This window comes from Cervus elaphus, chromosome 18 (genome assembly GCF_910594005.1).
Source record: "Cervus elaphus chromosome 18, mCerEla1.1, whole genome shotgun sequence".
Taxonomy (NCBI): domain Eukaryota; kingdom Metazoa; phylum Chordata; class Mammalia; order Artiodactyla; family Cervidae; genus Cervus; species Cervus elaphus.
This window is the reverse complement of record NC_057832.1, coordinates 76,477,420-76,502,059: the sequence shown is the minus strand read 5'-3', so window position 1 is coordinate 76,502,059 and position 24,640 is coordinate 76,477,420. Positions and strand designations below refer to the sequence as shown.

The window sequence follows — 24,640 nt, the reverse complement described above, 5'->3', positions numbered from 1 at the left end:
CTCGCTTCTCCACAGACTTTTCCCAGAGAATGCCTTTCAGAATTGCTGTTGAATTACAAAGAAGTATTTATTGTATGAGGTGATTAATGATTCCTGGGAAAATTGCTATTTTCAGCATGATTTAATTTCGTTTTACAAGTGCATGTAGTAGGGGGAGGGTTAATAAGTTTTAGCGGTAGTTGCAGGGCTTCCAGAGCTCCCTGGCACCCGTTCACTGTTCACACCTTATAAAATGCACTTTATGCCAGGTTTGGCCTGACTTGGGAAGGAATGTATTTGTTTGCTCCTGAATTTTCCTGGGGAGAGAAGGAGGCCTCTCAGAGACTGGTGTCCACTTTCCTCTAAGATCTGGTTTGTTCCCAGGTAGAAAATGGATCACCCTTGCCTGTGGCGCACAGACCAGTTGAGGAGGAAGGTCTAACAGCACTGACCGCTGGCTAAGGGTAGTCAGCCTCTGATGGGAAAATGTGACTAAAACCCCTTTGATACTGCGGAGGTGGGTGAGACCCCTTTCCCATCTCTGCTAAAATTATTACATGAACTAAAAATCATACTCATTCAAGGTCAGGTGATAGTTCTAATATTCTGGGACTAGGGGCTGTTGGTTTTCTCTATCTTGTTGGAGAGTACTCCCTTCAGTGACAATCAAGTCTAAATCCTCTTTACAAATTTGTAAATCAGTAAGCAGATACTAGGGCTATAAAGATTGAGAAATGGGGTTTGATTTCAGCCTTTTGAATCTAGATCTCTAGGTTACACAGTGAGATCCGGGAGTACTTAAGGAAGATGTCCCTAGTTCAGAGTTTGGCTTTCTTCCAACACTTAATACTCCCAGATCTACCTTGCTTAAGGTGTCATTATTCTTTCCTCCAAAAAAACTTTGGAGGGTGTACCAGAAAAATTCAGTTTATTTTTAAAGGTCTTGCTTGGGAAAAAAAAAAAAAAGAAATGAAAAAACAAACAAAAATCCCAAGTTGCAGTTAGTGAAGAGAACCTTAAAAACATCCAAGAGATAAAAAGCAATCTCAACTCTTTGTACAAACTATTTTTTATCTCCAGGGAAACAGGCAGATTAAGTGTGAAGGTGCAATAAATACCAAAGGGACCACTTCTTTCCAAGTGTGCTCAGAGTTCAGCATGTAGAACAGCTGCAGAAACTCGTGGGCCCACAGCACTGCGCGGTTTCACCTTTCATTGCAGAGAAGGACACGTTTCTATGCCTTACAGAGACTTGAAGCTTGAAAGCCTGGCCAAGTTTGGGAAGAAGAGGAGCCCTCTCAGAGCTCAAGAGCTTTCCTGCTCTTTGGAACTTTTCCCACAATGGGTCAAACTTGACAAGAGTTCAGCTCAAGTTGAACAAATTATGTGAGCAGTCAGTCCAAGTGAATGCAACCCAAACCATCTACAGGATTTTTACACGAAAGGTCAACCATTTCAATTCAGAGAACTTTTCTTTAATTAAAAGTAGGAAACACACAAGTATGTCTTAGAACTTTGTTTTTTAAACAGAGTTTATTCTTAGCACATGGCTTTCTACAGAGCGACACCACAATTTGTACAGCTGCACGTGGGACTAAATGCACTCTCCCTTCCAAGATTGTGCCTCAGAATAAGACAATATCTCCATAACAATACTTTAAATAAATGAAAGGAAGGGAAACTAACATGTGTCACATCTACCATCGAGGTCTATACATTTTTGAGAATTAAATAATCTTGTGAGGTCCACAGTGGCTACTCATTTATTCAGTTCAGTACAAGCTTTTATGAGCTGCCTTAAGGAGGGAGGGGAAGGTAAGGAAGGTAGGAAAAGGGTCTGTTTTCTTCTGCTTGCAACAAATGTACATGTCCCCAGTCAACATGAGTTGTGCGACTGGCTTCAGCCATCTCAAAAGTATTTGATGCCAAGTGGTCCTTCTCAGGTATCCAAAGCTGACAGCCTTGTCCAGGCCAGCAGGTTGTCCCACCAACCAGCATCCTGGTCATTGCCTTCTCTTCTGTGGCAACCAGTTCACACGCTTTCTTACCCGCAAAACAGCTTCTTTTTATTATCCTTTTCACCAAATTGAGTTTTGTTTGGGGGTCAGTCGTAGTCCAGATGGGGACGGGTGGATGGGAAAAGGGGCAGAAGAGAGGAGAAAAGCAGGTGAGGGACAGAACTGGTCTAGAGCTCTGGAAGATTACATAGAGGAAGGAGTCAGTGCGGAGGAGCCCTGGTTGGGGTGAGGATGCGGATGCGGGCTCTGAGTTTGTGGTTTTCCTGGCGGGCCTGCTGAAGCCGAGCTGGAGTTGGAGGATCGCATCTTAGTGTTGGGCAGTTTATGATCTTTCTTCCACTTCATCCTTCGGTTCTGAAACCAGATCTTGACCTGGCGCTCAGACAAGCAGAGCGTGTGGGCGATCTCGATGCGGCGACGCCGGGTCAGGTAGCGGTTAAAGTGGAACTCTTTCTCCAGCTCCAAGACCTGCTGCCGGGTGTAGGCGGTTCGGGAGCGCTTGGGCTCCCCTCCATTATAACTGGGGTTGACTGAAAGCCCATAACCCCGAAGGAGAAAGCCAAGGAGGAGGGAGTGGAGGAGAGGGAAAGGAGGAGGAAAGAGAAGGTGGGGTGGGGAAGAGCAATTGGACATCATCATTATATAATAACCTGACACCAAGTTCACGCAAGATACATAAAACGGCAAAGAAAATGTTTCACAGGCTATTGACAACGGGAAACACCCGAGAGCCATAAAGAATAGTGCTGGGCATTGGGGCTGAAGAAAAGCTTCAAAGACACATGGCCTGAAGCCTCTGCCAGGGCAATTAAATTTATGGGGGCTATAATTACTGCCCTAACAGTTTGTCGTCTCGTAAATCTCCAGATAAAGGGACCCCGGGTACAAAAGGGTTCTCACATTGGAATCAGGCGGCTGGCTGGCGCTCACACACCCACATCCCACTGTAGCTTGGGCCAGTTGGGTGCTCCCCTCCCGAGGCCCTCTTCCCCTAAGGGGCCTCTCCCCCTGACCCCCGCCCCGGCCCTGGAACCCGGCTCGGCCCCAGCCCACCATTCCGCGCCTCCCCAGCGGCGCCACGTACCGGCGCTGACATGGATCTTCTTCATCCAGGGGTACACCACGGGCTCCTTGCCCTTCAGGCCCGGCGGGCTCTTGTCTGCCAGGAGCAGCGGGCACGCGGGGGCGCTGCCCCCTGACGGGACGCCCGGGGTGGCGGGAGCCGCCTCGCAGCGCCGCGGGGGCGCGGGGGCCGCCGCACGATGCTGCGGGGGAGGAGGCGGCAGGACGTGGCTCGCGTGCAGGCCGTGCGCAGGAGCCTTGGCGTGCGCCGGGGGCTGCTCCGGCTGCAGCGGCTGCCCCGGACTGGCGCCACCGCGGTAGCCATAGGGGTAGGCGGTGTCGGCCGCCCCGTGCGCGGGGTAGAGCGCGGCCGCGGGATAGGAGGACTCGCGGGCGGCCCGAGGCGCGTAGTAGGAGGCTGGGGGCTCGCGACTGCCGCCCGCGTGGGAGAGCTGGGGCTGCTGCTGCGGCGGCGGCAGGTGCTGGGCCGCGGGCGCTGGGGGCTGCTGATAGCCGGGGCCCCCGCCCGGGCCGCCGTCTCCGCCGCCCGGGCCGCTGTGCTGCGCGTACTCCTCGAAGGGAGGGAACTTGGGCTCGATGTAGTTGGAGTTTATCAAAAACGAGCTCATGGTCATTAATTTGTGAAGTGCAAAAATACTAATTTTTCTCGCGTTGTCGTTTTTCTGGGCTCGCCGAGGCCCCTCCCCCTCCTGCCTCGTTTCCCATCCCCCCTTCCTCCGGTCTCTTCCCCTCCCCCGCTGTCAAGAGCCCACCCCTCCCCCTCCCTCCGCCGCCTACGCCACCGAAGTTCGCGCCGCTCCTCCCCCACCCCCCCCCCGCGCGCGCGCGCGCGCCCTCTGTCCCGGCCGGCGCGCGTCCCGGCCGGCGCGCATCCCGCCCCGTACTTCCACGTGACCCGCCCCCGCCAATGTGCGCGCCGCGCGCGCGGACCCGGATCAGGAAGCGCGCGGACGGGTGATGGATGCTGCTGTCCCACTTCAGCCGAAGGGAGGGAGCTCGCGCTTTGGTCCTCCAACCCCCCAACTTTGAGTCCCGCTGGCAATTCGGGGACCGCAGGCTTCTGGTTCTCTCGCATGCCGGGACCGAGCCCTACGCGTGCCCTGGCCTAGGCCTCGGGGCAGCCAGGCGGCCGCGGCCAAGCGCTGACCTCGGGCCCCAGCCTAGCTTGGCTTGGAGTCCTCCAGAGTTCGAGGCCGCCTAGGGGAGGGAATGGCGTCGGGACCAAGGCGAGATGGGGTGGTATTCCGTTTTTCATCCTGGCCCCGGAATAAAACGAATGGGGCCAACAGACCAGTTTTCTCACCAACTGATTCCTTCCCCACATCGTGCTCACCGCATCCTCGCCCGTTGTACCTTGTTTGAGAAGTCAAGCAGGAGCCGAAAAGGGTGGGTGGGTCAGCAGCTGAGGGAAATCGGCCCCTAGATTTGAAACAAGACTATTCCAATAGAAGCGGATGAGCTTTTTTTTTTTTTTCCTTTTAGAAGCAGAATTGATTTGGTTATTTCCCTAAGAAAAACCAGAATTTCCTAATAGCGTCTCATTTGATGGAAGTGTCGATTTAGAATTAAATATGCTTGAATGTAGTAGGTGCGATTGTGAGAAAGAAAGTGGCCCAAGGGTGGGGATAGATAGAAGCGTCGATGCCTTCACCAAATTCACCATTGAGAACAACAATTTCCTACTTCAGAACAATCTCAAAGCAAAAACAAGCTAAGGATAGCATAGGCATTGTGTCGACGGGTCTTTTCCCGCTAAGAATTTTGTTTTGTCTTCGGGTGTTGCTTTTTCAGGCTGTATCTGACGTTAAAGTTATATTTAAAGATAATCTATAATTTCTGAATTGCTGAAAATTAGCATATTAACGATGTCAGTAGCTTTGGAAAGGAGAGAGAGGGCTGTTGCCTGCCATTTGGTAATTGAAATTTGATGGGTAAACTAATTACGCCATTATTAACAAATAAATTACTTATTAATTCCACCTAATGTTGATCTTTGAAGTAAATACTGATGCCTTCCTCACAGTGTGTATTTTCCCTTTCCTTTTCTGAGTAATAGACACACCTAGATCCTCTTTTCAGCCTAAATTAAAGCAGTGCAAAGTACCATAGTCACCATTCTAAAAATACTTTCATATTGGCATGCAAAGCAAGTATTTTTCAGCTGGTGCACCTTAGTTGATTTTTCAAAGAGCAATATAAACAGCCTTCTCACAACAGTCTGGAACGCAGACAAGGAAAGTTACAGCCTAAGCCTGGAGACACTTCAAAAGGAATGTCAATTCTATCTTCATTTATATGGGTTACTCATATGAGTTACGAAATGCTGGAATATATCCATTTGATGGATAGTCTTTAATGCCTAGCCACATAAAGCCTATTATATGGGACTAATCTTTAAACTAATTTAGGAAAAGAGGTTAAAAAAGGGATCATGTTAGCTTTCTAGCTGCAGTCATCCTGAAGTGGTACAAAGAGGTTTTCCACATTTGAAGAGAGATGTCCATCGACATGGGGCATCCTAAAAATTTTTACAAATGAAACCTAAGCCACAGACAGAAATCAACACTGAGTGTAATCTTTAGACATCCTCTTTAGACTCAAGGGAAATATCTAGCCTGTGATAGAACTGCCTAAACCAATATCACTGTACCGCAAGCAAAAATAACATATACATATGTATACTATATAACATGAATAATATATACATTCATAAAGTAATTAGCAAAACTGCTCACTGAGCTTCAGGGAAGAAAAAACCTGACAAGGAAATGTTACCTCCCTCCTCGTGTCATCAGACGAGGGTTTAACCATGTCTGTTCAATATTATTTACAGACACTAAAACACAAAATTCATGTTGTTTAGCCTCAGAACCTTCCACCCAGTTTCTATTTAAAAGTATTGAGGAGGTTCAGGCACTGTTTTGTATATGGTTAACCTAAACGAGTTAACTGCGCCTGTGTTTCGTGTGGCTCTATTCCTTTAGGAAGATGGGCTTACACAGAATCCCCCCAAGGCCTGTAACTTGTCTTTGTGGTTCCTATCATAAACACAAACGGAGCCAGGACCACCAAGTGTTATCTCCCACACCGACATTTTGACATTTTACTGCAAGATTTATGGCTGTAATAAACAATCTCAGTATCTTTTTTGATCCTTCCACAATCTCTCTTTGCAAGCCATAGTATCATTCCACTGAATGAAATAATCTTTTGAAAAAACAAACAAACAAACAAAAAAACCTCTTGCCTTCACATGAGATTCAAGACACCAACGTAAAGCCAGGAAGAAACTAACTCAATTAATAAATAAACTGAAGTTTACCGGCAGAATCTTGCCCGAAAAAAGATGGGATGCCCTGAAATCAAGCAGAGTGGGAACATGCTAATCTTCGCACACCAACTGGCTCCAGTCCCAAGCACGGTGAAAGCGTTATCCTTTTCTTGGGAAACTGGTAAGCATATTTCCTCATATCCATGTGCAGGGATAATATATATTCCTAACCAAAGCGTTCTTAAAATCCCATTAAGTGAAATAACTTTTCGTCATGTCCTCAAATCCCAACTGGAGAAGGAAAGCAAAGGGAGTCCGAGGGAGAGAGAGGGTGAGAGGGAGGCAGTGTTTTGCAGCCTAGTTTGAATTTGATTTGAATTATTTTGAATATATTTGGAACAGCCTTCCCTCTTGAATGCAACCCTGTCCCAAGTTTCAAAGTGACCGAACAGTGACACCGTGTGCATTTTGTTTCTTATTAATCTTACACATTGACAGTCTTTGTTAAATCACAAGGCGCGCCCTTCACCAGCCGACATTTTCATATTTGTTAGACGCGCTGACCTGAAGTTCACCTCGGCCTTGGACTTTGCGCTTCTAAAAGGTCTATACAGTGCCTTTTAGAGAGCAGGATGCTTTGCCCAGGTCACTCCTTCTCAGGGAAAATCAAGGCGGGGGCGGGGGTGGGGGGAAGCAAAGGAAATGTAAACGTTATGGAATGTATTGACTGTATTTGTCCTTTGTTCTCTAGAGCTAGGGTCCCTCAGACTGACTGTTCGCTATCTGAAGCACGTCTCTGGAGCGCTCAAGAGAGGGACTGAATTTCAGAATGCCTGATAGTGGCATTTGAGGGCTTCCCCCCTACCTATACTCGATAGGATTTTGGAGAAGCAATACTTTATCAGCCATTTGATCAATCAGTTGTCTTGGGGTAATTTCCTTAACAGTAGTTTATAGTAATGAACACAACCCAGGCGTAAGGCATATGAAACTCATATTCAGATTAGATATAAATTTTAACCAGGGTTGTGTCAGAGGCCTAAAGATTAAAATCCTCCAAATTAAAAAAAAAGTAAGCACTCTAAAAGTGATAACTTCTGCAGGTACCTTTTCTCTGACTTGAAAAACTAGCTAAGAGGTGTCTGTGGTTATCGAAGCTGACATGTTCCTAAGGTGTGGCACGTTTTTAACCAATAACAAGGTTTTCTTGAAGAGACACATACTTGTCTTAGTGAGGAATACAGGGGGTTTCCGCTTTCTTCATCTCACTGGCCCAGATGTGGTGAAGGGTTCGTTGCTGTAATAGCAGTCACCACAGTTGTTCCCTTTCCTCTCATCTGGCACACCCCCATTTGGCTTCAAGCTCTTGGCCAGAGTAAAAACTTTACACATTGCACAGTGGAAACAATCTGACTACTTCCAGGGAGGCAGTGTTTGGGAAATATTTGCTTTATACCACTGAAGGTACCTGGCACCAGCAAACCCAATCAACCAGATTATAGTGGGATGATCTTAAATGTTCCTGCAAAGGTCTATATTCTGAGTAGCTGAATTAGCTTATCTCCAAAGTTAAAAGGAAAACCTAGGGAAAAAATTTCATTTTTCTCTTCTGTTTCTCTTCATAGATTACTTTGAAGATCAATACATAGAAAAGGAAACCATGTCCCCCAGAAAATAGATGCTAATGGCACCAGCACTTAAGGTTAATATAGGTGCATGAAAAATAAAATATTGTTTAGCTCTCCAGCTGCAACGCACACACGAGGCATGGTTCCAGTTGGCTTCCCTCACACACTATTCCCTTTCTTTCCTATTCTCCCGCCCTCCCTCCTTAGCTTGCTTCCCCTCTCCTTAGCTTTTATTCCAAATGTATTTTTAAGGAGTATTTTCTGGAGAATAGAAGTCTGTCACAGTGGTCTCATGAAGTGATCTGGCATTTGTGGATTCCACCTTCCAAATGGCATATTATTTACAGTTTATTCACCCATAAATTGTAGCATTTCTCTCCCATTCAGTGTAGGGTTAACAATAAGCATAAAGAAAAACGTTTGACAACAGGAGTATTTTCCTGGTACCAATAAGCATTTTCTCATTGGTGGGAAGGTAGAGGGTTTCCACTTCCTTCCTCCCCTTCCCGGCTCTTAGCATTTAGTGAGTGGAAGTTTCAGAAAAAAAGCATTCTGTGCTTGACAATGGCAAAGGATACATTTTGCAAGCAGTGCCTGTGTTTGCCCTTGTTTTCACACACTTTAGGGATCATTATAGGTACTAAAAAGGAAAAAAAAAAAAATTAGCCCATCAACATCACAGTTTTCAAAAAGAGGAAGGTTCCTTCTCCACTCTTTTCCCTTTGAAGGTATGATGAAACATTGGCAACTTCCTACATAATTTTTTTAAAGGTCCACTAATGAGTTTTCAGCTTTTTTTTTTGAGACAAACCCACAGATTCCTGGATTCTCCAGCATCTAAGTGTTGGTGTTTCAATAATCTATGCCTATTTACCTGCTGCTATTCCCTTAGAATGGGAGTGATCATTCAAGATGAAATACAGCATGTATTACTCTTGAAAAGAGGAATTTTCTATCCTTCCCTTCGTAATTGAGGTCATTCAACCACTAGGGTTCACCTGGAGTCCACGCCGTGATACACGCGTCACTCCGAGCCATTTTATCTTTTGTACTGATAGTCAAGATCGCAGCTCTAACATTGACATCAAACTCTGTCTGGGCAGCTGACTAAGAGTGCCGCACGATGTAAACTTTTGACCCTCAACTTTCTGACCTGCAGTTACAGCCACAAAGATACACAACTCTGTGCCTCTTCTCTCCAGGGGAAGCGCCCCCCACCACCGGAGCAGCTCAGGGACGCCCTGCTTCTGCCACCGCCTTTTGGAATAAGAGGGCGAATTGGATATTTCTGTGTGTTTTTAACTGTATTTCCCGTTGAATCGGCCTCCTGCCTCCTTTTGTCATCACTTAAATAGGAATGAGATGATTTTAAAATCACTCATCATTACATTTACTAGGAAAATTTGGAGCAGAAGACTTTTTCGAGAGGACCCTCGCACAAAGTGAAAGAAAAAAGATGGGGGAGAAAACAGGCAATGGAAGCTGGAGACTTTTCCTTTATTTAAAAATAAAGACGCAGCCCTAATTGTTGGGAGAGCTGGCCCAGGCAGGAGAGTTGACTGTGAACTTGTACTAAAGCGTGCTCTGCTGGCGATTCCTAGGGTGTGCAGATTTATCTTCTCTGCATTTACTTAACCCGGCAGTGAACTGCACGGGCGTCATTTGTTAGGCGATGACAGACTTCACCTCCAGCAAGGGCTGCTTCACAAAATCGCAATAATTACCCAATAACCTTCATAACAAATATTATTATTGAAAAGACCGGTTTGTGGGGAGGGGAACTGATGGGGGAAAGGCAGCTTTCTTTGCAGGAAAAACACCAAATAAAACAGACCTAGGCAGACCTTCTAGTCCTGGGGTTTAGAATGGCTAGGACTGTGGCTCCCCTCTCCAATGTGGGTGGGAGCCTAGGCAGACCCCCTCAGCCCAGTCTGGAAGCCCCGTGTATAGTTTTGTCATTGTCTAGAAAGACATGCCTTAGAAGCCAAAGGGATGGCGCCCACAACGTTCTGCACTCTCCATGGTGGGCAAACCTCAGACAAGACTCCAGAGTGAAGATGGGAGAGAGGCTTTGAAGGGCATCTTTTAAGCTAAAAGAATTGTTTTCCTCTTTAACAGCCTATCTTTCAGGATGTAATTTGCTCTCCCCTCATTAATTGTTTGGATATAATATTCTTCACATCTCAACAACTGAACATGACTCCGTTTCTAGTAGAAATTTCTGTGTTGTTCTCTCAGAATGCCAACAATGAAGCAAGGGGAAAGAGTGGTGGTGGGGGTAAGGAATCTTGGCATAATGTTGTGAAATTAGACCATGGAAACCCTAACAAACCCCTAAGTAAGTGTGACCAGAAGCTTCCTATTATATTTATAGTTCAGGAAATATTGTCTCTTCAGCCTGTAGAAACAAATGGGCCCCGGCACATTTCGGATGCCTTCTCCTTTTACAAGGCTAGGATCACAGACAGACTCTACAGCCATCGGCTGAGGCTAGATGTCTTCATAAAGCCCTCAGGGTGACAGAGATTTTTTTTCCTAGGTAAGTTCCTCTGCAAAAACAACCCCAAAAGAATGCACAAGAAAAAAACAACTTTATCTACAAAACAAGCAGATAACCAGTCATCCTCTTTATGATGCTTCCTATGAAAATAGGAAGAAAAAAAATTCCTCCAATACCGCTCACATAGGTCTGCCTGGATGCTGTATTTTTTAAAGTCGTTTAACCCCATGTGCGTTGGCCTGCTCTTAAACTCTAAAGTTTTATGATAATTACAATAGACAGAAATAAGCAAGCTGACAATATTTATAGCCCATATATTTTTTTAATGCATGGGAAAGATTCCCCCATATTGTGTGATACTGGTCCAGAGACTTTCTGCCCATTCCCACACCCCAGGGTGGGATGCGATCACGGAAGTGGTATGGACACTTCCTCCAGGCAAGTTACCTAAATGAACCTGTCAGGAGCCCTATCCCTCTTTTTTCTGCCACTAATTTTAGTCACCAAGAAATCACTCATGCAGGATCACCAAATGAGTAACTAAAGTAAAACCCTTAACCCAGTGTTTTCCATTAAAGAACCTGAAACTCAGAGTAGCAGAACAAAGACTCCAGAATTCTCACTAACACATAATAAAAGAGAACCCAAATAAAGTTAATATTCTGGTTCTGACTAAGATACAGACCCAGCTTCCTAAGTGCTGAACTATCAATGCTCACTTTAATAGGTTACATGAAAGGACTTCAGAGATTCGCCTTCCCACTACTCAAGAGGAGTGGGACTTGTGGGAGGGTTTCAATTTTTCAAAAAACTTCTGAGGTTTTGCTTTCTGGACCTCTGAGTTTGGGGATATCCGTTGGACTTAGGTTGAGTGAAAGTGGCCTCTGCACAATGAAATTTGTGGAAATTCCAAATTACACATTAAATGTTTCCACTTGAAGGACTTTACTTTACAGTCAGCACTTGCAGAAAATTTCCCTAAGGAGAAAAGCATTTGGAGACAGAAGATCCCAATTTCTGTTTCACTTCTGGATTGGGGGAGTTGGCTTAGTTCTTCATCCAGGATGGGGAAAATCTGCTAAATCCCTTGTGGGTACCCATTCAGGGAAAGGACCCAGGATAGGCCGCAGGGTCCCCAGTCATGGCTTTGCCACTGAAGAATGTAGGGGGTTGGGGCCAGAAAGGGTGGCTGAGACCAAGCTGCAACTGTACCCAGGAAAAATTTATCTCACCCATTGGTGCAATATTGGGAACTGTTTTGGAAATCATAGATTATGTAAATTTCCTGGGATCAAACAGAAAGAGCAGCTAACAAAAGAAAGGCGGAAATCTCCTACTGACAAACGACCAATTTCTCCCCTAAACTACCCTTTATGATGTGTGAGGAAAAACAACCTAATGGCTCTGGGGGCTTTTAAGTTGGGCATTGAAGACACTTCGATTTCCCCTCAAACTTCAGGGCACAGTTTGCAACAGAGACTTTGCCTGTATATTGAGGGGGAATAAATTTCTCTAATCTTACGTGTTATCTAGGGAGATGGCTAAGTTGCCTTTTGAGGGTCCTGTGCCTGGATGGTTTAATTCTGCAAAGGAGGAGAGGAAAAGGAAAGAAGAGAGGGGGAAGAAAGGCAAGGCGGAAGAAAAGAAAGCGCTGCAACTCCTTTCATTTAGACTGGGGATTCAAAGACTAAAGTTAAATCCGGCCATAAAGTTTATTGCTTCAGACTCACAGGCGGGTGAGAACAATCTCCCCGAAATAAAAAGAACGTGCAGGCAAACAAGGTTCAGGGCCTCATCCCGGGTGGGGGCGGGGAGGGGGTGCTGAGCCCTCCCCCCAGGTGGGGACCTGCGGTCCCCAGCGTCCCGCGGGTGCCCGCGGCCTGGCCTCGGCCTGGCAACCCTGGGGCCCAGCCCGGAGGTGTGCCCCGCCGGCCCCTGCCACCCTCGGGCTCTACCGAGCCGGCCTGCGACCCGGCCCCGAAGGCCGTCGCCTCGATTCAATGCTGCCAAATGACCCCGGCCCGCGAAGACGTATTGCCACAGCCCCGTAAGGAATCCCGCCAGAGTCCTCCTCGGCCCTGCTCGGGCCTTTCTTTCAAACTCCCCAGCGCGCCCGGGCGCAGCGCGGCCTCGGCGCCCGCGGCCCGCGCCCCCCGGGGCTCCCAGCCCCCACCCAGGGCTCCGCAGACCCCGCAGAGCCCGGCCCGCCAGTCCCGGGATGGGGGCGACCCTGCCCAGTCTCCGCATGCAGGCCCACTCACACACAAAAATCATCTTTTTGCACGCCGGCGAGAGCAGCGGAAGTCATTAACATCCGCGCTGGTGCAGCAATTAAAGTTAGGCCTGGGGATGCGGCGCGGCCACTGGCGCCTTGCACCGTGATGCCTCCGAAGCTAGCTCCTGGCGCTGCTCCTTTGAGCCGAGGGAAAGTCTGCTCTCCCCTTTGGAATTCTGAGGCAACCCCAGAGTTACTGAACCAGAGAGAGAAAGAAAGATGGAGAAAGAAAGTTTTCAGAGTACAAATAAACTTGAAAGCGCTCAGGGGACGAGCTTACCTTAACTCGGAGGTAGCCATTTTTCAGAGAGTTTTGAGAACTTGTGGTTTGGACACTTCTGGACCTAAAATTGACAATTTGAATGACCAGGCGGCACACGTAGCCTGCAAAAGAGTCAAATGGAGTCCAGCGTCAGTGAGATTATATGTTATGTGGTATATAATGTTGGATGTCAACTCCCCAAAACCATAAAACTTACTTTAATGGCCCCACGTGACGTTTTATAGCCAGTGAGCCGATCTGTCTGTGCTATGGATGATTTTACGATCTAATTCATAGACAAAACCCTATTCATTTGGCACCCAAATGTCATATAGCCGGAACTGGGGCTTATAAAGTTTACTGTTTTATAACTTTTAAAAGGAAAGACGGCATCAGTGTAAGCAGTCGGTAAATGTGCAAATCTCTAGTTGCTGCTTTAGCTGCTCTGAGGAGTTTCCCACTCAAGCTAGGATGGGGTAAGTACCTTCCATTTGTAGCAAATTAATTGTAGCAAAAGGAGCCAGCTGGGTTCAGGAGGGCGAGGAGTGGGAAAGAGTGCCTGGGTGGGTTAGGGGTAGAGGGTCTGGGGGCCACAGCTTGACACAGTAGCCTTCTCAGCAAGTGGAGGCCTAGGATGGCCTTCAGAGAGAGGCAGCAACTGTGTGGGCCCCTGAGGGCCGCTAACAAAGCCCTGGGCTTTTTCTCCTTTTTCTTTTTTTGATACCCAGCCAGTTAACTTGGTTTCCTCAGAAACAGGCAGGTTAAACTCAGGCTTTACAAGCACCTAAGGCTTTTCTACCTCCTGCCCTGAACTCTCTGCTGGGTCAGAGTTAGGGAGGCCGCGGGTCAGGCTGCTGGTTTGAGGTCCCCTTGCACAAGCAGGCTGCTCAGGTAGCCACAGACTCACTGCCTCCCCGCATCAGACAGACAGACAGAAGAGCAGAAAGAGCCGCTTGCTATTTGGCACAAACCAGACCAAGAGAACTTACAATAGAAAGTTTATTTTTTGTTTCCAGTCAGTATTTTTTCCTTAAAAACAAATACCAAAAAAAAAAAAAGCTGATCACAGTTTGCTTAAACAGCCAGACTTGGACAATATTTGTAACTTTGTTCACAAAAACATACATCACTGAAGCTGCGCTTATAAGAGCCACTTCCAGAGTTCGTGCAAAGGGTCCTACAAAGGCACGCAGGGACACACCGCTCAGAGTCACAGTTTTCTCACAGAGTCACTAGTCACTACACGTCGAACAAGTTAAGTTGTGTCTCATCAAGTCACCTCTACAACAGCATTAATTACACAAGGAATATAGGTAGTTTGAATAAAAATATCTTTAACAGCTTGGAGCTATTGAGACAGGGACACTTCCACTCACATGCACAGTTAAACAACTGGAGTGCAACACACAACATTGGCACTAAACGAGGTCGAAGGGGGGCTTTTTGTGTGTTTTTTTCTCTTTTCTTTTTTGTTATAGTTACTTCAAGTAACACAGCTTGCTTCATATAAATAAGTTAAAACATCTATTTTTTTTTTCAAGACAAAGCCATTCAGGACAAAGAGATGAACAGAAAGCATATCTACTTATACAGGCGCTATAATGGCAATAAACAGGCTCATGATTAAAAGATGAATTAGAGCAACGAGAACAGGGCTTCTTCACAGAAGGAACACAAGGGAATTTCAGAAAGTCACCTTAGTACTGACACTACGCGGGATCCGCTAATACTGCTCAGTACTTTAAACGCTCAAATACTCAGGGGCGGAAGGCCCCTCCCGCCGCCGCCATGCTCATGCTTTTCAGCTTATTATCTTTTTTCCACTTCATTCTCCGGTTTTGGAACCAGATTTTAATTTGTCTCTCCGAGAGGCAAAGAGCATGTGCTATTTCAATCCTTCTTCGGCGGGTCAGGTAGCGGTTGAAGTGGAACTCCTTCTCCAGCTCCAGGGTCTGGTAGCGCGTGTAGGCCGTTCGGGCCCTTTTGCCTTCCGGGCCGCCTATGTTGTCTGCAACAGAAAAGTCAGCGGTTTAGCCACCCACTCCTCAGCCTCTGGCTACCAAAAAGTCCACCAGCTGGAACTGCCAGGGTCCTGGACAGGGAACAGGGGAAAAAAGCTCAACAAGTCCTTCCTCCTCGCCCGCCCACCCACCCACCCACCCACCCACCCACCCCTCCCGAATTTCCTTCCCTCTTCCTTCCTAGAGAGAAAACAATACAGTTTGGACTCTGGGAACAATCGGCCCATCCGAGGTTGAAGCCGCGTCCCGGGAGGATCACCCGGCTTTCCCCCGTCCCTCTCTTGCCCTTTGGACCTGCCTCTGGCGTCCCGAGGCAGGGCACAGCCCTCTCAGGCTGCCCGACACTCAGACACCCACCAAAGCAAGGCCCGTTTCTGTGCGCCCAAGTGGCCTCCAGGTCACCCTCAAAGTTCCAGCCCCGCGAGGCGCCTCCTGTTCCAGCCTGCACGCTTGGGGCGCCTGCTTTCTTTTTTCTTCCTCCCCCTTCTTCTTCCCTTTCCTTTCCTGCTCTTCCTCCTGCGCCCAAACTTCAGAATCTCGCCAGCTCTCGCCTCGATGATTCCCCCCCAAGCCCCTTTTCGGGGACTCTAATTAGTAACGCTGTTTCCCCAGCGTAGCCCTCCTCATAAATTATCCGCCCTGACAAGCCCGATTCACGGCCCTTACTGCCATCCTCTACCCCTCTGCTCCCTGCTCGACTGGCCTGACCCGTCAGCGCGTTCCGAGGCGCTGGGGTTCGATATGTTTTTGTTTTTCCTTTCCCCCCTCATTCAACGTCTAAACTTGCCTGACCAACGGCCCCTTTCCCCGCAACCCCCCATTTGTGAGAGCCCAGCGCTGCAAAGAGGAGGAAGAAGGAAGGCAGGGGAAGGAGAACGGCGGGAAGAGGCTCCACCGGGCTGGGAGAGGGGAAACCAGGAGAGACCGGGAGAGAGAGGGCGGTAAAGGAGATGGGAGGGGGACCGAGAGTCGCACCCCCGCGGCTGGATTTAGGAAAAGGCTGGCTTTACCATGACTTATGTGCAGCTTGCGCATCCAGGGGTAGATCTGGGGTTGGGCGGGCGGCGCCGGGCTCGGCTCGCTCTGCGCGCTCGCCTGCTCGCTGCTGGCGGGGGCGTCCTCCTCGGCTCCGGACGCCGTGCCAACCCCCTCTCTGCTGCTGATGTGGGTGCTGCCGGCGTTGGCCGAGGCGCCGCTGGAGTTGCCCAGGGAGTTTTTCCCGCCGTGGTGGCTCTCGCTGCCGGGCGAAGGGGCCACGGCGGAGCAGGGAAGCGGGTCGGGCGGAGGCGAGTGCGTGGACGTGGCCGGCTGGCTGTACCTGGGCTCGGCGGGCGCCGCGCTGGCGCCGGCCGCGTAGCTGCGGGCGCGCTCCCCGGAGCCAAAGTGGCCGGAGCCCGAGCGGCCGACGCTGAGATCCATGCCATTGTAGCCGTAGCCGTACCTGCCGGAGTGCATGCTCGCCGAGTCCCTGAATTGCTCGCTCACGGAACTATGATCTCCATAATTATGCAACTGGTAGTCCGGGCCATTTGGATAGCGACCGCAAAATGAGTTTACAAAATAAGAGCTCATTTGTTTTTTGATATGTGTGCTTGATTTGTGGCTCGCGGTCGTTTGTGCGTCTATAGCACCCTTGCACAATTTATGATGAATTATGGAAATGACTGGGACATGTACTTGGTTCCCTCCTACGTAGGCACCCAAATATGGGGTACGACTTCGAATCACGTGCTTTTGTTGTCCAGTCGTAAATCCTGCCTGATGACCTCTAGAGGTAAACTCGTGCACTAATGGGGGAGTTGGGTGGAGGCGAGAGGGGTGGCGCGCGCGCCCCAGGCGCGTGCCCGCCGCCCGCCGCCGTCGTTCAGTCGGACTCGAGCGCCACCCGCTGGAGGCAGAGCGCATCGCTCCGCTTCCGACCCGGGGCTGCGAGGGCCGGGGTCGAATTGAGGTTACAGCCCATTATGGCAAAATTATTGCATTTCCCTCGCAGTTCCATTAGGATGTACCAATTGTGAGGCCGTCAGCTGCCGATCGCGTGCCCGGCGAGGTTGCACAGGACTGGGGGAAGATGGTGACTTGAATTTTATTTACAACAACTTTATTTCCCCGCTGTGTAGCCCCTCTTATTTTTTGTGGCGAGATTGGGGTCGGTTCTGCCCGTCGTGCCGACAGCTCTGAAATTTGAAAATACAGATATCACCTTCGGGGAAGGGGGGAGGCCATTTAGCCAATTGGAGAAATAAATCCTACCCGCAGCAGCAGTTACAATTATGGCTCTGTTTTTTCGAGCGCGTGAGGGGCAGTGTCCCTGCCGCTCTTAAATGACAGGCGTCTATTAAAGATAGCTTTTGTGTAGTGTTTCTCCGAGGCGAGGTCAAATTCCATACACTTTTATAACCAGAGTCGATTTTTCTTGTGTGTAAATATGGTTCTCCTGTCATTAGTTTGCTATTTGATTTGCTTTGAGTATCCAGCTTGGAGAATCTTCACCACCCAGTCCCTTTCCTCTAGCCAACCGGGCCCCAAGTCGGAGGGTTCTCGGTGAACCCAGAGAGTGGGCCCAGGCTCCTCACAGCCACAGAAGCTGTTTGGGGCTGGGGATCCGTGGGCCGAATTATTAGGGTCTTGCTTAGACCTCCAGGAGTAAAATGAGGGCGCTAATGAAAGCATTTTGTGGCAGTGCCTAGTACCTCCGTGGTTATCTTTCTGGGTTCTGAAAGACGAAAGTAAATCACAAATATAGCCTAAAGGCGAGGCGGGGGTCTCCCCAGTGGAGGCCAAGCATCTCAGGCGCCCCTGGCACGTTTGAAAACCAGGACTCTTGCGGCTCCCATGGCTCTGGGCCGTCTCCTTAGGTCCTGAAAGCTGTTGCGGTGGCAGCGCCGGCGCTGTCGGAGGCGGGGAGCCGGAATCCGGAGCTCAGAGCCTTCGGGGAGCCCAGTCGCTTCCAGGGCTGTGAAGTTCCACCCGTGCCCAGGTTGGCTCGGCTGGGCTGAGGTTGCTTCTTCTCCACGGACGGTTGCGCGCGGGGCCGAGAGACAAGCCTCTCTCTCTGTCCCCCTTTGTTCCTCGCGCGTCTTCCTGTCTGGGGACGGCCTAGAAGGCCACGGCAGAGCTGGGGCCCCAGACTTTAGGCCCCCTCTTCCCAGTGGTCGGGGTTGATTTGGTGATCAAGATCTCTGGGGCTTGGTGGCGAGGAACTGAGGCGGAAACACGCCCAGACACCAAAACGGGCTCGGTCCCCGGGTTCCTTCCTCTCCAGTAACCCAGCGACCCGAGCTCAGGGCCGTGCAGAGGCGCTAATACAAGAGCCGGGGACGGATTCGGGGCGGGCCCGGAGATCCGGATCCGGCTTGGGCAGCCTGGGAGATCGGGACTGCGTGTGCAGTGCGTCTCGCTCTACCGCTGGGATTGGCTGTGTGGGATTTTTTTTTTTTTTCCTTGTAAGAAATAAATGCTCAGGCGTTTGCAAAGCGCCGGGCTCCCCTGAAGCTTCGAAAGCCCCCGTATGAGAGCAGGCGGGAAGAAAAGTTGGGGAGCAGGCGAAGGCAAGGGGGCAAAGCCAAGGGAGGTTGCGGCGCGGGCCTGGTCCCTGCCCAGGCGTCTATTCGCCCGCCTTTGCCTCAGCGTCCTCCCCGCTGGGTTGTGTGGAATTGATGAGTTTATTTTCCTTTTTCCACTTCATGCGGCGGTTCTGGAACCAGATCTTGATCTGGCGCTCGGTCAGGCAGAGCGCGTTGGCTATTTCGATGCGGCGGCGCCGCGTCAGGTAGCGGTTGAAGTGGAACTCCTTCTCCAGCTCCAGCGTCTGGTAGCGCGTGTAGGTCTGGCGGCCTCGGCGCCCGTGACTCCCATACACAGCACCTGCAGGCAGAAATGGCCGGACGCCAGTAAGCCAGGATCCAGGCAGCCTGACCAGTCAGCCCTGAGCCCCGCGCCCTGGTCTCGGGGCTGGAAACCACCCGCCTCTCCCACTATGTCTGGGGCCCGAAAGCGGACTGGATGGGAGAAGATTATTTCATACCAAGCGAGATCTTTTCCACCTAAAACGACTTGGAGTGGGAAATGATTGTTTTTGCAAAATCTGCTCAGTAAAAATATTACAAGAAAAAAGAATAGAACAGCATTCTTAAATCCGGGCACCTAAGTCTGTTTTGTGGGGGTACAGTGTGTGTGTCTGGAAATGATGGGTTTGGAACCCTGTGAGTAGGGTACACACTCCCAATTCACACACCGACCTCTGTGGAGTTATTACTGTGGTCAGTACTTCAGGACACAACATACTTTTTGGAAAATTTTAAATGGTCAGCCCTCTTAGATCTTTGCAAATGCTTTCCCATTGTATGGTCCTTCTGAGAAAAGCAGAGCTCTTGAAAACACAAGTGAATTTTAAAGCAAAAGACTGTAAGTTTTAAAATCTGCATTAGGCTCTGTCCTACAAGAATTCCCTGTGGAGTTTTTGGAAATTAGGGGCAAAGAGATGGAGATATGGGCCATCTGGGGCTTCTAGAATGTAGGGCTGTGATGGGCTATCTATTCTGATGCCAGAAAGACCCATGGGTTGGGGGCTCCCCCCAAGTTGGGTGTGTGAGACTCAGGCAGGGCCTCAGAAGGAGGCAGAAGTTGGCTGTGAGTGAGCAGTTGAGTGGAGGGGGAGGAGGGGAGGGAGGAGAGAGAGGAAAAATCCTGAGGCCAAGGATGTGGCCCTCCAAGGCTTTGGGGAGACACTGCAAGGGGCCAAATGAGGGCCTCTTTCTAGATGGGTTTCTGAAGGGCAGAAAGGTGAGGAGCCAGTGAGGGAAAGAGGCGTTCTCAGGCCGGGTGCAGAAGGCCATCACGACTGGGCGAACCTTGCAGGGTGTTACCAGGGTGCAGGGTGGGCAGGCACACTCTCCCATCCAGCCTTGCTCTCTCGTCAGACTGCCCCGTCACTGGGTCTCACAGAGCATGGAGACCCCCCACCCACGCTCCCCTAAGGTGTCACCTTACATGGGCACTAGCGCCCTGCCTTCACTCTTTCACAGCTTGATTGTCCCATTGGGAATGGGTTGGGTTTATTAAAAAAAAAAAAAAAACCTTTTAAAAAACCCAAGAAACTTTGTTCATTCTTTCCTCCTTTCTTTCTGTGTCCTCTTTCTACTCTGTCTCCTCCTTCCTTCCTTCTTTCCCTGCCTCCTTCCCCCTCTCCCTCCACTCTCTTTGAGGGGCTGCAGGGAAACACCTTACCCGCGCAGGAGTTCATCCGCTGCATCCAGGGGTAAACAGGGCTCGTGTACTTCCGGTCGGTGCCTTCGTCATGGAGGGCTTTGCCCGGCACGCTGCTGCTGTCGGGTTTGTACTGCTGCTCGGGAGAAAAGTGCAGGTAGTCCCCGGGGCCCCTCTGCTTGCCACTGCCCGAGGGCGAGGCGCCACTGAGGTCCTTATCAGAATAGAAACACGAGGCCCCGTACTCGTAGGATGCCCGGTTGCAGGCCAGGACCGAGTTGGACTGTTGGTAGAAACAAGGTGAGGTGTACGTCTTGTCCGGGAGGCTCGACGCCCCGTACGAGGCCGGGAAGGGCCTCAGCGCGTCATAGCCGGCCGGATAGAGGGGCAGCTGGCCCAAGAAGGAGTCCTGGCCGCTGGGCAGGCTCCCGGGGAAAGTGGGATTCACAAAATAGGAACTCATTTGCGCGCCCCTCTGCAGGACTGTGATTTGTTGTGTATTAGTACATCTGGCTATAACTATTAGTAGTCATCGAACTGGTTTGTTTCTGGATGGCCGAACGCCAAAAGCGACAGCAGCAAATCGCACCAGCTGACGCGGCGGCGGCCAATGGGAGCGAGCGCCGGAGCCCGCTCCCCGGGGACCGCGGCGACCGAGGCAGCAAAGTTACAAACAGCCCCCAGTCCGCCCGCCCGCCGCCCGCCCGCCCGGCAGATTGATGGGCGCGCACAACCAACCCGCCCGGCTCTCTCCCCCAACGCCGGCGGCGGGCACAGCCCGGGCAGGGGCACCGGTGTCCCGGCCGCCGCAAAGGCCCAAACAGGCCCGGTCTCTCCTCCTTCCCTTTTGCCTTGTTGGATTTTGCTGGTTTTTCTCTCCAAACAGGAAACCTGACAGCCCCGCGCCGGGAGGGGCGGTGACAAGGATGACTCTACTCAGGGCGGGCCTGCCCTACCGGCAGGGCCCCGAGTTTGCCCCCCCCCCTGCACTCCTCTCCCCGTGGGTGCGGGTTACCGACATGCAGAAGGGATCTGAGAAACCAGGCCTGCGCCCCAGTTCTCTCCTACGCCTTAGGAATCGGTGCATCATCTCCTCCTCTCTTTCCCCAGTCCCACCAAGGGCCTGGGCCTCGCCACCAAAGGGAAAGGCTCACCTCCAGCCAACCAGGGCTAGGATGAGGCTAGTCTCTTCCCCTGCCGGCCCCCTACTCCCACGTACAACATGTCTCCTTTGAGTCTCCAGAGGCCTCCTTACAATGGCCAGCTATTGCCTGGCCTCAAAGCGCTCGCACACGCAGGCACACACACACACACAAGCTGTGAGCCCCGCTCTGGCTGCCTCTGAACCCAGGAACGCAGAGGCTGGAAACCACTGGTTTCAACAAGAAAGAAATATACAGAGGAATGGCTGTGAGACTGAGTTCCAAAGCCAGCCCTAGGACCTGCTCCCCTCTCGCGCTCCGGGCTGGGTGGCAGAGATGAGACAGATCCAGATGTGGAAACTCTGCCCTCATTTCAGAGGTGCTAGTGACCCAGGGTGCCTGGCTCAACCCAGCAGAGAGGGCAGCTGTGCTGGCCCAAGGCGGTGGCAATAATGAACGTGCTTGGTTTCTGGGTCACCTGTCCAAAGGGCACTGTCCTGGAATATATCCCTTTCCTGCCTTTTCTGGGACTTTGGGGGAACCTGCCACCCACTGTGGCTCCAGAACCAGAAACAGTTGTCTCCCCTGCTCCAGAAATTATTTGAATTGCGTTTACCACAGTCGCAGGCCTGGCCTTCCCCAGACAGGACATGAAAAGCCTGTCCTGGGCTGTGCTCTCTTGCCTGAGAGCTGTGCCTTCAAGATAGTTGACTTTTACAGCGCATAGATCAATCTCATTTTGTACAATGTGGTACCATTCCAATGGCATTTTTACAACTGTATTTGTTAGGCTTGTAAAACCCTTGAATTAGCTTTAAAGTCCTCAATTCTGTGGAGCTTGAAGAAAGACTTATTTATATGATTTGGTTGAATTTCCGGAGGATGTTTATAAGATCTGTAAAACTGGTGAATGCAGGCTGATGGGGTTCAGAACTTGAGGGGGATGGCAAGGGTCCCCGAGGAATCTGGCAACGACTTCCTTAATCTCTTCCTTGCTTTTCAATTTTTTCCCCTCACTTCCCCCAAGGAAAAAAATTTGAGAAAAGACTGGGCTCTGATTGGCCTCCCCAGAGACTATGGTGCATCCTTGAAATCAGCTGCTGCCCACTGAATGGGGGCTGCACCCAGAAGCCTTCTGCCTGTGCCCCAATCAATTGAACCTGGGAAAGTTTCTCTTTTGCATATATAAATAATGGCCTGGTAGGAGAGGATATAATTTTAACTTGCCCTCAAATTTCTTTAGGAAAAGGATCTGATAGGTGAAAATTAAAACTTGAGAGTCGAAATTTTTAAAGGGATTTTTAAAAAGCTGTGTTAGAAGAAAATGTTTGAGTTGTTCTTTAAACAATGCCATCAGATGACAGTGATTTCCAGCAAGTTATTAAGTTATTAAGATGAAAATAATCATTTGGAGATGTTGATAAATGTTTATGTTTATCATTTCTGCTTTATTCTTCTAGGTTCCACATAGTGTTGGGGCTGGGGGCAATTTACTACTATTATTAGTATCAAACCATAAGGTTTGATCTGGATTCTCAATCTAATCATTGTCTCAGTCAACAAAATATTTGATCTCTCAGCTAACAGCGAAAATAGCGTATTTCTAGCTTCTATAGGCACTAAGATGGAAAAAATATATTACACTGAAATCTCTAGGTGTTAGCCAAGGCTGGTACATATCATGTTGGCAGCTGCCCAATTTATTTCTCCAACCAGCATTAGCTGCATATATATATATATATATATATATTTATATATATATATATATATATATGTAAAGAGAGAGCGCGCCCGCACTCCTTTCAGGCAAGAATAGAAGCCCCAGACGCTGGAGGGAGCCTCTCCTGGGAAGGTGAGAATGGCCACCAGGGTTCTTTCCTCGGTCAAAGCCACACGGAAAACCCACTTACCTTTCAGCTGTTCTTCAAGGCGGACGGGATGGTGAGCAGAGCCTCACACTTCGCCCTTTCCCTGGGCTGCCCACTGAGCTCCTCGACCTCCGCGGGTGTGGAGGGAGGCCTGCTGTCGTGCGGGGGGCTCCTTGAGGGCCCCCGTGTCCACTGGGCTCGCTGGCCCAGGCCAGAGCCCATAGCACACAGGTGCGGCCTCTGCTTGTCACAGGCCCTCGCGTGGAGCCAAAGCCCGCCTTCCTTGCCATAGCCAGTCCTCCTCAGAGTCAGCCAGGCCTGCAGGCCCCAGGACTAGGAGTGATAGCTCCAATTTCTAAATCCCAAAGCGCGCGCGTTTCCCGAACCAGCGTGCGCCCCCGGGGCGCCTTGGAACGCGCAGTTTGGAGAGAAGCAGCCATGACGTGCCAGGCGGCCTGTGCGACCAGTCTCCATGGTTGCTGGGTGGAAGCAGTACCCGAGTCTAGTCAGGCGTCCAGCTCCCGTCAAGGGCGGTCAAGGCGGGGGAGGTTCCCGGCCAGTCAGGCCCTGGGAGGCCGCCCTTCAGGTCCTCCCTCGCCCCCCTCTCCTAGGGTTGCTTGGAAATCTCTGAGGGGCCCGCGCAGCAATCGCACCAGGCTGCACTACGCGGGGCTGCGATTGGCGTCGGTTCCGGAGACGGCCACAGCGTGGCAGCAGCGAGCGCCCGGCGCGGTCGCAATAAATTATCTGCCCGCGGCAGCCGCAGTCAGGCAGCCCACGGCCCCGCGATGCAAATACGCCGCTTTATCCGCCCCAGCGCATCCCGCCCCACCCCCGGCGCGGGTGGAAGCCCCCAACGTCCACAGACCCTTCTCAAGTATCGAATACATACCAAGGCATCATCTTAAGGTGGGGAAAACAATAACCACCAAAATCAAACAAACAAAAAGAACTCGGGCCCAGAACGGCAGGGTCATTTCGCTGTCCCAGGAAGCTACCGGGACAAATCTGGCCGAGGTTCACCTAGGCCACATCAGCTCTGCGCCACCGCTCTCCTTCAAGCCCACGCCCGACGCACCCTCCGCGCCTCCTCCCAGGCGGCTGCACAGTTCTCTCTCGGGGAGAGTTCTCTCTCGGGAGATGGGGAGCGCGGTCGCCAGACATCCCGCTGCGCCGAGGTGGTTGGGGAGGGGGGTGTCCCCCTATCGCCCAGACTCGGTTTGTGTCCTTCCTTCAACCTTAGCTGCGGCCCCTGCCACTCACAATAACACCACTACATCCTCTGCACCGAAACTTCCCGCCAAGCAACACCCAACAATTAACCCCATCCTCTCCTTCAACACAGAATTCCACCCACGAACCTGTTCCCTCTCCCCGCGCGCTCC

The 24,640-nt window shown here is 50.6% G+C and overlaps 3 protein-coding genes across 4 annotated transcripts; all 3 read right to left on the bottom strand.

Moving 5' to 3' along the window:
* Nucleotides 1-1,482: 1,482 nt before the first annotated feature.
* On the bottom strand, nucleotides 1,483-3,789 carry HOXA4 (homeobox A4). The gene is made up of 2 exons (XM_043872196.1): nucleotides 3,082-3,789; nucleotides 1,483-2,527 (listed from the first exon to the last, which is right to left on the bottom strand). Exons 1-2 carry the CDS (start codon nucleotides 3,692-3,694, stop codon nucleotides 2,181-2,183), a joined length of 960 nt encoding a protein of 319 aa, XP_043728131.1. The 5' UTR covers nucleotides 3,695-3,789; the 3' UTR covers nucleotides 1,483-2,180.
* A 5,668-nt stretch (nucleotides 3,790-9,457) lies between these two features.
* HOXA5 (homeobox A5) lies at nucleotides 9,458-18,555 on the bottom strand. 2 transcript variants are annotated; one of them, XR_006334897.1, is made up of 4 exons: nucleotides 16,048-18,555; nucleotides 14,713-15,024; nucleotides 13,035-13,138; nucleotides 9,458-12,950 (listed from the first exon to the last, which is right to left on the bottom strand). XR_006334897.1 is itself a non-coding variant. In XM_043872191.1 (2 exons), exons 1-2 carry the CDS (start codon nucleotides 16,940-16,942, stop codon nucleotides 14,774-14,776), a joined length of 1,146 nt encoding a protein of 381 aa, XP_043728126.1. In that variant the 5' UTR covers nucleotides 16,943-18,554; the 3' UTR covers nucleotides 13,998-14,773. The 2 variants fall into 2 exon arrangements, 1 of the variants encoding a protein (XP_043728126.1); XM_043872191.1 differs by lacking the exons at nucleotides 9,458-12,950; nucleotides 13,035-13,138 and having other exon boundaries at nucleotides 13,998-15,024; nucleotides 16,048-18,554.
* HOXA6 (homeobox A6) lies at nucleotides 17,122-23,082 on the bottom strand. The gene is made up of 2 exons (XM_043872197.1): nucleotides 20,267-23,082; nucleotides 17,122-18,904 (listed from the first exon to the last, which is right to left on the bottom strand). Exons 1-2 carry the CDS (start codon nucleotides 20,706-20,708, stop codon nucleotides 18,645-18,647), a joined length of 702 nt encoding a protein of 233 aa, XP_043728132.1. The 5' UTR covers nucleotides 20,709-23,082; the 3' UTR covers nucleotides 17,122-18,644.
* Nucleotides 23,083-24,640: the final 1,558 nt, after the last annotated feature.